This window comes from Columba livia, chromosome 5 (genome assembly GCF_036013475.1).
Source record: "Columba livia isolate bColLiv1 breed racing homer chromosome 5, bColLiv1.pat.W.v2, whole genome shotgun sequence".
Lineage (NCBI taxonomy): Eukaryota > Metazoa > Chordata > Aves > Columbiformes > Columbidae > Columba > Columba livia.
Window position 1 is genome coordinate 17,223,898 of NC_088606.1, and position 15,127 is coordinate 17,239,024.

The window sequence follows — 15,127 nt, forward strand, 5'->3', positions numbered from 1 at the left end:
TGAGCCTAAACTCATGCAGAGTTTGAGGAGAAAAGATTTCTAGGAACATCTTTTACTTATTTTCTGGTGAATCTTTCCATGGCTGTCCTTTTAACCTGATGAAACGTTGGATTGGTATCTGTGGCAGTGTGTACAGGCTGGCCACAGTAACTCTCAGCCTAGACTCTTGTCAGTTGAGTCTGTGAATCTGTGACTGACTCTGGTTCCTTAAATTAAGAAGAAAATTTGTTCCTTGCCATGCAAACAGTGGTCACTTGATGAGTGTAGGAGACAAGAAACCACGACTGCTCTCAAAGCTACTGAAACTTGAGGCAGACTTGTCTGACTTGTACAGTACGAAATCATTAGGGCTATTCCTTATGGAGGGAGGGAAAAATGTTGCAATCAGGTTTCTTCAGTGAGCAGACATATTAACTTTCTTGCGTTAACTTTGTCTTGTTTGTATGATGAAGTTTTGCATGAAGGAAAAAGCCCCAGACACCTATATATCTTACTTGAAGCCTGGCTGGAGATGAATAAACTCATTTTTGCATGGCAAAATAAGTCTCTAATTTCTGCCAAAAAATGCCCAGTCTCTTTTAGAGATCCAAGAAGTGAAAAAACCCCCTGTGTATTGCACATTTCTAATGCATGTCTCAGTGGGTGTCTGGCCTCTATAAAAACTCCTAAAAGGTTTATTCAAGGCTGTTCGCCAAAGTCTGGGAAAGTTGCAGTGGATGTACGGCATTTGGTTTCAGGGTTAGTGGATTAAAAGCCATTTCTGGATGAAAGCTGGCTTGGCAGACACTCTCATCTCTTTGTACCCCCAGTTTAGCAGAGGGGAGGTGTGGGCTCGTCCTCCCTCGCGCGGTGCAGGAGCCCCGCAGAACCTCCTCACCACCCGCGGCCCAGCAGAGCCTCGTCTCGTGGGCCTTGTGCAGGATGCAGCCTCTAGCCTTTCTGCATGTCTGCTTTTAAGTACCTTTTAGCATTATTTTCTTTAAGAAACTAAAATTCCGAGCTTTGATTAGGGTGTAAGAATGTAGCAGACACAGAGGGCTTTTGAGGCTGGCATTTGTAGGAAGGAGATTTCCCCCCCAGATATGCTTAATTCATTCCTGGCGTTTCAAGGATTATGACAAAATTTCTTCAGCACCTCTGCACTGTTAGAACAGATGCCTTGAAGTGCTCTTAATACACCAAGCATCAACTTGGTAGGAGACCCACAAGCTCTATGCAAACCTTCCAGAGACCTGAAGACAACACACTGTTTTCTTGAACCATTTTCTGCATTTCTGGAAGCCCAGGGCGCTGCGGTAGTTCTCCAGGGCAGTGGTGTGGGACGCTTTACAGACACACTGCCTAGAGGGATCCCAGTCTAGTTGAAATGAACTGTGGTAACGGTTCTGGTAAACGATTATTTCTAATACAGTTTCTTTCTCTGTATGCTTTTGTCAGGTGACTGTGTGCAAGCTCCAACAAGACTGTTAAAAGTGATGGTGGCAGACACCTGGAACTAAGAGAAGTCAGGAGGGGGTCAGATTCTCAGAGGGCAATTGCCAGGCACTTTCAGAAAGTCTCCTTACTCTAGGCTAAGATCGGTTGGGCGCTCAAAATTCTTACCAGATGTGTTGCACTTCTTCAGTCTGAATTCTGCCGGTCCAAATAGAACAGGGGAGTATTGGGAATGCTTTTATGTAGGGTGTGATGTGAATATATTTAATCTGAAGATCCCTCTTGCGCTCTCTAGATAGATATTATGAGATGCATAGACAGGTTAATATAGCTGGTTTTATATTATCAGCGCAGATATCTGTATTTCTTTAACCTTGTTTGGTACCTGATGGCGATATGCCATTTGCATTAATATTGATAAACCGATATTTGTGATTCTGACAGCTTATCTGCAATAAACATTTGATGCCTAAATCTGATTGATAGTGCTTAAATCTAAAACCACCAGTGAGACAACCTTCTGAGTGTCTTAATGTATTGTGATTCTATACTGTTCACATGAAGGGAAAAATGTATTCTGTCCCTGTTTAAACATCATCTGGCCTTGTAAAAGCCCCAGAAACCTTGAATATATTTGTTTAAACATGGGAGGTAGCTGTTTTAATAAGGGGACATTGGTAGTTGTTAGAATTCTGAGAGGAGGCTCTCTATAAGATACGTATGCAGGTTTTTCTAGCCTGGGTGTAAGTAAGTCAAAAACTAAAATGCATACTGAACAGTAAGTGACTTTATGGTGGGTCACGATGAACAGTGAAACAGGAGCCTAAAAGCAGCCCCGGAATGAAGCAAGGCTTGCTTGTATTTGGCTTAAATCTTTTGTCTCTGAAAGATGCTCTCCTCCTAGAGGGATATCTCTAAGAGCAGCCTGACTTTGCTGGCCTTCCACTACAGATGTGTGGTGGAACAGTTTTTTCTCACTCGCCTTGAGAGCCGTGCCTATGCTGGAGCAAAAAGATCTGTTCTCTACGTACCCCAGCTCTGCCTTTCTTGTCCCGTTTTTCTTTTCTAGTCAGAATGTGCCCACAGTTCAGTTTTGACTGTAGTTCAAGAGGATACCAGTGAGATAGCTTTAAACAAACCAATTCAGGGCATTTCAATAGTAAAAAATAAAGTTTGTTTGCAAAACCCAGAAGTGGCTGCATCCTCAGGTGAGCACTGAGTCTGCACTGAGCTCTGTGCTGCCACGGTAGAATAGCTCTTAGTACCTGAGCTCAGGAGTTTAAACCTAGCTGACGGTCCAGCTTCTAGACAGATCTATAGGTAGGGAGGCAGAACTCTATGCATTGCTTCAGCACTTGTTAGTTCTTAGTTCCTGTTGCGAAAGTTGTGGTATTCGAAAGGAGACGGACAACATAATTATAAGCAGAGTTTGGAGGGGTGGTGCTGCAACTGAGTTCAGATGTGATGGTATCTAAGTCTAAGAGAATAAAAGTATGACTAATACCGTTAGCGAGTTTAGTTTGAAAACTGTCTGAGCATAAAGTTAGAAAGAGCTGTGCAAAGTTAGGAGCAATTCTGCATACCCCTGGACAAAGCTTACTGAAGGGTGTCAAAATGCAGCTGACATGCAGTATAAATGCAAAGCTGTATCAGTCTCTCATTGCGTGGTCTGTGTGCTGCCAGCTCACCCTGCTGTGACAAGGAGGTTCCCAAGGTGGTGACACTTCATAGGGGAGAAACTTTAAGCCTGGGCTGAACCTGCAGCCCTGCACTTTCAGGTTGCAGCACTTTTCAAGTTGAGTGCATCCTTGTCTGTAAGATCTCTTAGGAGCTTCAGCATGAGAAATCTGTTAGCTGAAGCCGTGGGAGCTTCAGGGTGTTTCCTGACAGTAAATACTTCCAGTTAACTGCCAGCAAGGTTGCTGGGTGTTTCTTTACATGTACCGTTCTTTGTTTCATGTGATTGTTTGTAACTGACCATCCTACTTTTGTTGTTAACTTTCTTAAAATGGCATATTTCTGGCACAGTTGCTTAACATTGCATTGTGCTTTTTGTGCGCCTGGGGTGTTCTTTTCTTTGAAATGAAAAAGGTGATGACTTGTGTCATCTGGAAAATTGAAAAATACTATCTGCATATTGGATTCACCATTGATGCAGGAGAGAAGTGGAAGTGCCCATTTCCCACTAGCTTCCAGACCGGAGAGATTCTAGCAGCAGTATCTAGAAAATAGCAGGTAAAATCTTCATGCTTTGAGTCCACGTGAGCTGTCTTTTCAGTTCCAGTGTAGGTAGCTTTTAATGGCAAGTCTTTCAGTATGGTTAAATTTGCCTTACATGCCAATCTGGTACTGGAGGGGTTGAGGAAACACAAATATCTGCTTTCCTACTTCAGCATAATAGATGCTAAGATGTGGGATATAGTTTTTCCTGTAATTTGTCAATATCTGAAAAGTCAGAAGTAAACAAAATACCAATCTGCTAACTAATGTACCTCTTGGTGAATAGGAGATTGCCCCTCTTGCTCATGTTGTATGAAGCTTCCCTTGATGAAGAAGAAAATCTGCATACCTGATTTCTTGACAATGGAAAATTGAAGGTTTTATAATATTTTTGGCTAACTAGTGATTATTATGTGATTTAAGAGAATAAGACACTAATAGTTTATAACTGCTGGCTTAAATTAATATGGAAGGAAAGTTGCTAAGATTAATATAGAACATAAATTTTTAGAAGCTTGATTTTCACAGAATAAAATGTTTAAGTGTTTTATGGTTATAGTTCCAAGAAGTTTATCAACACATGCAGAAAACTTATGCCTTAGTGTGACAGCTAATTGAACGTATCACAGCAATGGAGAGCAAGTATGCAATATATAAGCATCCTTCAGATTATAAACCTGTTAGTGTGAGTTTATTGCTAATTTTGTTTGTAAAATGTAAATATATCTCATGTTTCTATAAGCCTTTAATAGCTTCTGCAATAGGAATTTTATACACATATGTATGGGGAGACAAGGGGAGCTGGGAGCATGGGGGACACGCAAGCTCTTTGCAGGGCTGAAGGAAGCAAGGAGTTTATTGGAGCCAAAGGATGAGGCTGGAACAATCTAGCCTGCAAATTTGAAGGACTCTGACCTTTGGGAAATTAATGTCTTGTAATGGAAGATACAGTGCCAAAACAGCTTGGTTAGAAGATGGTTTTTAATAAGTTTATAAAGAGATGACATGGTGTGGCTGACTGCCATAGCTGGGAACGGAATCTGATAATGTCTGGTGGTGTAAGCCTATGGCTGAAGGCTGAACCCTGCCTGATTGCTTGCAATTGTCATCAGGTACTAAATATGTCTCTGAATGTCTGGTAGGATGAATAACTCCTTGCCTTTAATAATTTTTCTGTGCAGCTGTTAATCATTCCTTCTTCCCACTGATGGCTGTTCATTTATTTTTTTTTCTCAAAAGTCTGTGGTTAAAGGTTTTGTGTCCCTGCTGGGAAACCAGCGAGTGTGGGCTCCCAGAACCTGGGGTCACTAGTTCCAAGAAAAGAGTCTGGCAGAGCTCAGCAGCACTGATCCATCTGAAATGCCTAATTTAAAAAGAAAACAGATCCTTTTGAGTTGGTACTTACTGACGTTATGGCTTTTATAACTTGGGATATACAGATTTTATCTCCACAATACCTGTTTTTTCATGCTGAAATAAGTAGCCCTGTAATGTTCCATTAAACTATTACTGAAACTTTGTCTGAATGTTTAGTGAGTAAAGGCAGTTTATTTCCTCTGGTTACTGCGTACAGTGTCTGGTTTCTTTCTTTCATGGCTTTTTCCTCCCTGCTACTTGAACTTCTGAAGTGATGTTGGGTGCTTCACTTTGTCATTGCTCTTGCAGGATAAAGGGGTTACTGTGTTTCTAGTCAGATCTTTGCTGTGAGATGCTGGTGGATGTGGGTGTGTGCTGTGGGACTCTGCACGTGGAAGCATCGCGGTGCCGCAGGTGGGTACCGGAGTGATGCTGCTGCTGCCCTGCCAAGATCCTCTCTTATTTTCTAGTCCCTTTCAGGGCACTTCGTTCTGATACACCACTCTTAAGAAGCACTTTCATAGCTGTAAACGGGGTGATATAATGCTCTGAAGACGTGAAGAATATCAGATGGTTCTACAAAATGTCGTGTGAATGGGGTGGTGGTGTGAAAATCACAGTGTTGTAGTGTCTGTTGTATGAGGGCTCCTATTGCTTGGATCGTTCCCTGTTTATAAAAACAAGGAAGAAATGCACAAATGTGGCCATCCTCTGATTTTTTGCTACTTAAAATGTCTTCTGTGGCAGCCCAAAGTCTTGGGTTTTTTTTCAGCCCATCTTAAGAGCACTTAGAGTCTTAAGTGAGGCCTTTCCTCCCCCATATGACATTATCTCTTCCTACAAGATTATAAAGGTGTACTTTATTTCCCTTTTCCTCTTGATCTATGATGCTTTACAGACTGGGAAAATTGAGGACTCCCCCAAATGCCAACTTTTGATCCATTTCAGCCATAAACCTTTCCAAATTACTGATTACTGAAGGGGAGAAGCTTGCTGAAAGGAAAGAACAGTTGGATATAGATTGGTAAAATTAACTCTGATTAGTTGCCTGCTTGATAGTCTGTGTGCAAAAAAAGAAGCCAAAAACAGACCACAAAATATCCCTGGGTTGCAGTGGAGTCTTGCTGTGTTTCAGATGCCCTCAGTTGACCTCTCTGTGAGCCAGGGCCCCCAGGCAGCAAACACCCCTGTGCTGGGGTTATCATTTGGTCGTTTCGCTGACAGACTATCGGGATGAAAAATAATCAAAGTAAGGATCCTCTCAAATATTTACTAACAGAAATGCAGGGTATTCTGCTGATGGAAAAACTAAGACAAGTGAGTGGAGCTTGTGTCTGTGGCAGGAGGAGGCCTGGGCTGTCCGCGAGGCTGCGGATGGTCAGCAGTGGCTGGTTTTTGGGCTTTGCTTTGGTGTTGCTTGTCCGGTGCCTTCCTCCGTGTCTGATAATCCCAGTGTGGTGGGAAGTCTTAGTGGCTGCAGGTTTTTGCTCTGATTCATTAATATTTATACAACTGCCTTTGATGCCAATGTATTGCTTTTCTGGGAAAATGCTTTTATTTTTGATATCAAAGCAATACATTATTTTTATTTGCCACTTTTGTACATGGGAAATTTTGGAGGTGAAACATTCTTCTGTCTGAGAAAATGAACTTCTCTGCATGCGCTAATAACTTCATCGGCTATTAAAACAGATACAAAGATTGCCTTTTACTTTTGAAACTGTAAATTCTGTTTGGCATTTTTCAGTCTGTCACTCAGACCAGACAGCAAAAATATGTTACTTAATTTAACCGTGTCTGTGATACATGACCTGTTAGTCATTTTCTCTTTTAACTGTCACTCACTATAATGTTCAGGTCCGAGATGCTGTGGGGAACTAGTCCAAGCTGTTTACTTTGGATGTTAGAAACCAAACCAAAACAAACAAAAAAACCAAAACCAAACAAAACCAAACCCCACCCCCAAAGCCAAGTATTCTACATAGTTTCAAGCTGTGGTAAAACATCAATTCCAAAACACTGATTAATATGCTTTTAGTAACTTGATACCGAATTCTTCTCTAAATCTATACATCATTCTAACTTAAACATGAAGTCACCTTGTGTGTTAACTATCTTAATCACTGTTGCATGTGGTGAGGCTTGCATTATCAGGTAGAGTTGTTCACCGGCTTCAGGTATAGAACTAAGTCGTCATAACAAGCTTCTGGGTTTTATTCGGTGCTGCAGACTAATGCAGCGGTTACTTTAATGTTTCTGTTTTTTTCTTTAAATGTTGCAGTGTGTGATTCAGCAGAGCTGTGTGCTGAAGGGAAGAAGCGATGCACCAGTCAATAATTTGGGCTGCACCCGAATAGGTTTCCATAGCTTTAGGCATACTATGCTGGTTGAAGCCATTAAAGCTTTGCTGTAAGTTAGGTGTTCAGTTTTATCACCCCGAAACACTTTTTCCCCTTATCTTTTCTCCCATAGGTTTTCTAATATTTGCTGATCATAATTTTTTTTCCTGGGCCGATGACTGGAGTACCAGACCTCTGTCTAGATGATCTGTGGAATGAAATGTATTTTAAAAATAATGACCTCTGGGAACATAGTTTAGAACTGACTGTTTTTCAAACATTCAATGAAAGTGGGCAGATGCAGTCTCTCTTTGACCCAGTTGTGTTGCCTCTTTGGAGAGAGAAGGGAAATACAGCTAATAATCATCATTATTTTCCCCTTTGAGAATGGGGTTTGCTGTGGGTTTTGTATAGCCTGTTGCCAATATTAGGAGGCAGCCAGGCCAGCTGGGAATAGGAGCCCTTCCTCTCATAGGCTGTGGCTCAGTTTCGATCTACATAGGAAGAAAAAACGTCATGGACGACACCATGAGGGACAGAAGAGTGGTGGTCAGTACTCCAAGTGAAATAATTGGCCCCTGTGAGACAGCACCTTTGGCATAGGCATTGCTACTGCTGGAAGCACTTCGCCTGTCCTGGACAGGTTCTTGTGACCCCCACTCAGTTTTTCTTAACTGTCTGCCTTGTGTGCAGAATTTGCAGTGCGCTGCTTGTGTCTGAGCCGCAGTCCTGTACCCATACAAGCATCTGGGGTTTGCGCTGGGAGGGGAGTTTGGTGTAGCACCTGGTGGATGGTAAGTGCATCTGCGGTGCCTGTCTCTGCATTGCCAACAGAAACAGCCCAGTACAGCCTACACTGAGGGTGTAGGATGTACTTTTCTTAGTAGCTTTCTAAGCACTGTAGGAAGAAGCGGTGGCCAGTCCATGGCTCTGGCAGGCTTCCAGGGTAGTTAACTCAGCAACCGTCTTGTCTCCATTGAGTGTCCTACACAGACAGCCCCTTGTTGGAGAATTGCTTGTGGCCCACAGCCTGCTTTGTTCTCTGTGTTTGCTTATTATTTTGAGGGTCCTAGAGTTTCTTGTGTGCAGGATCAGCTTTCTTTCTGTGCCTGTCCCTCAGACCTCCCGCATGTGACGTGGGGCAGTCGGTGTGGTGAGATGGCATTGCATGCACGGTTGCACAAGGGACATGTCGCTGCCCTGAGCCTGCAGCTGTGACCTGCCTGGCTGGAAAGCCCAGAGTCACTGGCTTAGGAAAACTTCGAGGTGGAGAATCAGCTAATGCCAGGACTGAGGTGTGTGAGTACTTGACATCCTGGTTGTTTGGAAACCTTTCATTTTTAAAATAACTTTTTTTTTTTTTTTTTAAAAAAAAAAAAGCTATGTTGGTAGAGGATTTTTCCCAAATTAACTAATCCTCAAAATATGCCTGCTTCCATGGCTTCTGGTCCCCTGGGCTTAAATATAAAAAGTTCTCCTGTTTCAGGTAACCAAAAGGGCACCCCTCTTCCGAAAAAGGGGAAGACCCAGTGCTACAAGCCAACCTTGGTAATCACTTCTTCCTTCCTGTAGCTTTTTAAGCATGTGACATCACACCCAGCAGCAGCGGACGGCCCTTCTCTCCCTGCTGTGTGCTGCTCTGGCTTCTCCCTTCTGCTGGGGCAGGACAGTCGGTTTCAATAAGTCCCAGTAAATCCGCAAAGTCCATTTTGGGGGGATTATAGAAAACCTTTGGACTGACTCTTTCTCAAGTGGGTTTGGCAACCAGCTTGCCAAGTACTTTTCTTCTTCAAAGTAGAACAAAGCGTATTCAGTGTGTATGCAGGCATGGCAAGAAATGTAGCCTTTGCCATCAGCCTCTATTCTTCCAGGAGCTCTGGAGCAGTCACAGCTCAACACTGCTGTATTTCAATAGCAGTTTCGAGTTCTGTTTACTCCAGGGCAGACACAGCAAATATGTAACTGGCATGGTTATTTTAAGTTTTAGCTTACAATACTTGGAATGCTTCTGAGTAGGCTGCTACTCTAAATTAAAAAAAAAAAAACACATTCCCCACCTAATATCTCGTATTTATCTTGCTTAGCTGTGTGAGAATAATGGTTTCAACAATTTGGCTATTAACTCTTTCTCTATGGGATTCGTATTTTCTTCTCAAAATACAGTTGGAACGCACCTGGCCAGCCTCAGGTGATGGCCTGCAGCAATACTTCCCATACCATAACAGCAGTATATTAATCACCCAGCGCTTACAGGTTACTGTTATCTGCAAGAGGGGTTTGAAATTCTCTGCAAGTGGTGCTTGATTTCATTTTAATTTCCTTGCTGAGCAATGACAAGCTCTCCGTTATGGCTGCACAGTGCATGTTGCTTCTAGGCCAGAGAAACTCCGGACTGGTAAAGTGGAAGAAGGGAGCAATTTGTGTCATAGATGCTGATTGATCGCCTGTCGCTTTGGGCATCTTTGTAATGGCCTCACAAAAGAAAGACTTACTGTATTGGGTGGGGAAACTGGAGGAGCCATTGTGTATTCAGCAGTATGCAGCCGCTGCAAGTGTGGACAACAGCACAGACGCTTTTAGACAGAAAAGCACTGAGGGCAGAGTTGGGCAGTCCTGCTCCGTGACCTCCCCAAAAGGGGTCTTTGATTTCACATATGGGGTTAATAGGAATGAGGAAGAAGGGTTGCTATCTTGTGTGTACTCAGGCTTTTGACTTTTAAGTTAAATTTCCTATGTCTGCAAAGTGAAGAGAAGGTTCTAACATATTTAAATAGGCTGCATCTATTGGGAGGGGGCATGGAGCAGGGATGGCTGGACTTTCTGCCTGGGATTCAGTTTTCTTTTCAAGACTAGAGCAGAAATGGTTTATTTTGCTTGATAACTTGTAAAATGCGGTGACTGAGCATTGTCTGGCTGTGTGTACATGAATCTCAGTTCTCATACCAGCAGAGCAGATGATCATCTCTATAGATCTGCCTAAACTGGCTCTATCAACTGCAGTTCTCAACATTTTGGTGTATAATCAGTAGGCCTCTCCAGTATCTTATCCCTGGTGTTTCAAGATCACTAGAACTCTTCCCCATGTGGCCAAAGCAGTGTTCAGAGGTGTGGGCCTTTCTGGCAAACCCCAAGTGTTTGAACTCTGCTCCCGCAGGAGCCAGAGTGACCAACTGCAAGTCTTTGAAGTCCAAGGATGTGTCTAATCCACGGGGCATTGCACTCTCTGGTGTCCCCACATCCACACATCTGGAACAGCGTATGGCAGTACGCTGTGCCTGTCTGCATGGTCCCATGTGTGTCCCTTTTCAGCCCAAAAGAGCCACAGCACTGGGGGCTGATGCACACACAGATTCTCATCCCAGCCTGTAGCTTAGTGCTTGCTGGGGCTGGGACAATGAAACATACTCATTTTGCAGGGTTGAATCTGTATGTTTTTGCTTGCATGGCTGCTTGTGTAATTTGTGACACAAGCTAATGGCACAGCTACATGATGTAGGGGTGGTTGCCTCTGAGGCCAGCACGGTTAGGTCCGTCTGATGCAGTGCAGTACCAATCACCAGCTGGAGTTTTAAATAATTCTGGTTTTGAGGCACTGCTTCCAGAATGGATCGTCTGTCTTGAGCAGTGGATCCGCGAGGATGTGTCTGCGATGGAGTTGCAGGGGGGTGACACATCTGGACAGGGTGCTCCAGCTGCAGGGCAGTCTCTCTGTTCTGGACCTGACCTGTGCCTGTCCCCTTCCCTTGTCCCCTTCCCTTGTCCCCTTCCCTTGTCCCCTTCCCTTGTCCCCTTCCCTTGTCCCCTTCCCTTGTCCCCTTCCCTTGTCCCCTTCCCTTGTCCCCTTCCCTTGTCCCCTTCCCTTGTCCCCTTCCCTTGTCCCCTTCCCTTGTCCCCTTCCCTTGTCCCCTTCCCTTGTCCCCTTCCCTTGTCCCCTTCCCTTGTCCCCTTCCCTTGTCCCCTTCCCTTGTCCCCTTCCCTTGTCCCCTTCCCTTGTCCCCTTCCCTTGTCCCCTTCCCTTGTCCCCTTCCCTTGTCCCCTTCCCTGCTCTGTTTGCAGGGCTTGTCTGTGGAGCCAGCCTGTGGATCTTTGTGTTTGGGATGAAAACAAGGCATGGGACAGCTTAAAAGTTTCTTGGCAAGGGTTTCAAGCAGAGAACAGCTGACGCAAGTCACTGTGTGTGTGTGTCTAGTTTTGGGAAGCGTTCTGTGTACCAAGGTGATGGGGGGTAGAACAAGGCTGTAAGTAAGGATAAATAGCTGCAAGGTGCTGTGTTCATTCTCCCTGACATTTGTACGTATCTTTGTATCAAAATTGAACATCTGTTAAGCATGCGGAATGTCCTGTGGTGCAATTTTCACTATCTGAGGGCAGATGAGAAATTACAAGCAAAGTAGAACTGACTAAAACGGGTTGCTCCCTCCCTAATGTCACCGCTTCTTACCTGTGCTCACCGGGCAGCTGTGTCAGTCCCTGCGGTGCAGCTGCTCGGTGTGTGTCCTGGGTCACTGCTGAGGCCACAATTCAGAAGCTGCTGAAGTGCTTCCCAGGCAGAGAATGGAATTGAACAAGCGCTTGCCTGAATTTGAATCAGATTCATTAGAGCAGATTTGTATTGTCTACATTCAGTATGAAGCAACCCTTTTCCGTTAGTGTTTGTTTTTACATTTTTCCCATGTTTCCAACATTAACAATTCCTCTTTTTTATTTTTCTTTTCCAGGAAAAGAGGAGTAGAAGTAGTACAGGTGAGTAAAAACTATATTTGATTTTCCACCTCTATTATATTATAAAGAAGGTTTACTGATTTTAAATGCTGTCCTTTAGATGTCAATATGACCTTGGCTTAATTATTTTTCTTTCTTTTCCATTCAATTTTCTGCTACAGATACTGGTTTTGTAAAAAGAGGGTCTACCTTTTTGAAGTATGTGTTGAGCCCAACTAGTCTTAACTCAACAGGTGCCCTGGTGAAGTGAGAATGCAGTTAGGCTTTTCTTATGTCTGTTAATTAATAAGATCTGATAGTTGATTAGACTATGTTACTCTGTGTTTATTGCATTCACGGACAGTCAAGCTTAACAGAAACAGGAGCTGGCCTTTGGAAAAAAAGCTATGGCAGAAGGAACGTTCTTGTAACTCAGTGAGCAGAGCGATTATAATAAAATGCCTCGGAGTTGTATCCCATCTACAGATAAGTTCAGGTGTTGGCTACATTTGTTCTTTCCCAGGTCTGAATGGTCATATTTCACACAAGATGTTACTTAAAGAATGATGGCAAGTTGGGAAAGGAATTATGTTACTGTGACAGCTGTAACATAGAGCACTATAGCCCTAAAAGATCAAAGGGAAGCATGCTCTTTCCTTATGGCTTATTTGGTGTACTTGAAAGAGCTGTGTGTCGTAGGTTTCACTCTTGCTGATGCTTATCTGGTGCTCATTTTGCACTCTGAGGTGGTCATGTGTTCCTCACGCTTGTTTTCTCATATCTCAGTAGCAGAGGTGGAACTGCCTCAATAGAGAGGATGGAGGAGAGATGAGGGAAATGGGGTGTTAGCCACTGATTGTTAAGGCTGCTCTTAAGTCCATGTCAAAGGTGCTTCTCAACACCAGCAAGGGATAGGAGAAAAGCACTTTAGGAACAAACTGAAAAATCAGGGCATTTTATTTTAAAGAATCCACTGTCAGAAAAGTCTTTAAAAATTCTCATTGCTAGTTAAACTGGAGAATATGGCTTTCCAGTTATGTGTGGTTGCCTGGGAACTGCATGGTGTTACAAGGAAAAAGGGCATATACTTTACTGACTTCCTTTAGCCTTTTGCCACTACAGCATCATCTTCCTTACTTGTACCTCCTGTTGCTCAGAGCTAAGGAGCTCGTTCATCAGTTGTGCTAACAGCATCTCTGGATTGATAAATACAAACCAGGCTTTGTGAAGCACAGCTTCATGTACAGCACAGGGAGGAAGCTAGCCTATATTTGTGTCACTGTCAAGGGGACACATATTTTAATAATACCCCAGTGTATTACAATCCTATATCTGCATTTGTTATATGTGCCTTGCTCCCGCACTGTACATTTAGGCAGCAAGGTGCTTGTATGAGCTGAATTCAGTGATGTACTGATGAGCTGAGCAGAGGGCAACCTCCATTTTACCTTGTGGATTAAAGTTGCTGTCCTTCCATGGGTTACCTGTTAGCTTCTGATGTTTGTGTAGCTTAATGGCTAGTTATCAGATTGACACAGGATTTCTTTATTGGAAGAGCATTTTGGGAAATAGTTGGACGGGACTTTGTGTTAAAGAACTTCATGGTCTCAAATTTCACAGCATAATTGAGGTGTCAGACTAAGCTACACTGCGAATTTGTGCTCCAAAGGCATACCACGAACACCCATGCCTGCTGCTCTGCTAGAGCAGGATGGCTGGCTGGCTGTGTGTGATCACCCCTCGCTTGTGTGTTGCTTCTTATGTCCTGATGCATGTAGTTGTAGCCAGTAGGGGATGTATCAGAAATGGGCTCTATCTCCATCCAGCATTACTAGAAATCTTTGCGTGAGTCACCTTGCGTGGTCTATACCTGTCCCACTAACCCTGCTTCTAGATGGAGAATGCGGACAAAGTTTATTTGACAGAGGGAATATTGTTTTCCTGTGTTAAGCAGCAGTGTTTCTTTGATTTGCTTCCCCTTCTCTTCCCTTAAGAAACCTATCCTGTTCAAGAGAAACCAGCTTTTAACCTCACAAAAGACAAGTAACTCAAAACACAAAACCACACAGGTTTATCTATTTTCTTGTTTATGTAAACTCAGAAAATTTCTAAATGTAGATGTGCTTTCCAGTAATAAGTAGTGAGTTTGGAAGGTTAAGGTTCAATTACTGGCTTCCAGATAGCAAAGCACAATGGACTGTACATGCTGACTTCTGCGAACAAACATCAGATTATTCTTTTTCCAAAGGTGTTTCATAGGAGCAGGAAATAATTTCCTGCTACTAAAGAGAAGTCTTCAAAGTCTTCAAATAAGCACCCGTGTTTCTTCTCTTTCCTTCCTGCAGCGTGGAATTAGGATGGTCCTTTGTTCTTTACCTAGACCAATGAAATCATCTTATTTTGCTTTCTTAAGGCTAATTGTGCTGTACAGATTATCAGCAAGCTGCTTCTAGACAGCAGTTAGCATTCTGTGACTTGTGTTCGAGTTCTGTGTTTTGTCTTAGACTTATAGTTCCAGCTTTCTGTTTTTATTGAGTGGGGAAACATGTGCATCCTCCAAATAATGGAAGAATAGGGCTGGCAGTGGGATGTTAAGCAGGCATGCTCCTCTATCCAGCAGTAAAACATTATTCAAGCATCACGTTGAAAACAAAGAACTTCTCAACTTGTATGGCGATAAGTAATTGGGATTTTTTTAAGAAGTACTGGTTAAATTCTAGCAGTGAGAATTGAGTGTGAACTCAATGCACAGGAGCAGAAATGTGTGACGTTTTATAGTACAATTGAGAAACATCCATCAAACTACCTGGCTTAAAAAATAGTACAGTAGGTGAATTAGATAAAAAGCAAACCCACACCGCAGGACTTGCAGCCGCAGCTGTCCAGGCAGGGCGCTGGGGCCATCGAGCTTCCTCAGGATGATGTGGGGCATGAGGGGAAGCACAGCTGAGGGTGGTCCGCAGCGCTGGTGTTCCTGGCTTCCTTCCAGTGAAAGACTGCACCAATCCAGCTGCTTTTAAATTTAAGGCTGCGTTTCTGTAAATTAGTGTGTTCTGAAGGCAATGCTCTTGCGGTTC

At 43.3% G+C, this 15,127-nt stretch overlaps 1 protein-coding gene across 6 annotated transcripts in view; it reads left to right on the forward strand.

Moving 5' to 3' along the window:
- The window catches only part of ITPK1 (inositol-tetrakisphosphate 1-kinase), a 149,894-nt gene that overhangs the window by 23,891 nt on the left and 110,876 nt on the right, over positions 1 to 15,127 (forward strand). For 5 of the 6 annotated variants that reach the window (XM_065063623.1, XM_065063620.1, XM_065063624.1 and 2 more), the window contains exon 2: positions 12,068 to 12,092. The exons of the other annotated variant lie outside the window; for it this stretch is intronic. In XM_065063623.1, coding sequence (XP_064919695.1) covers positions 12,068 to 12,092 — 25 coding nt within the window. The remainder of the gene's footprint in view (positions 1 to 12,067; positions 12,093 to 15,127) is intronic. 6 annotated transcript variants of the gene reach the window in all.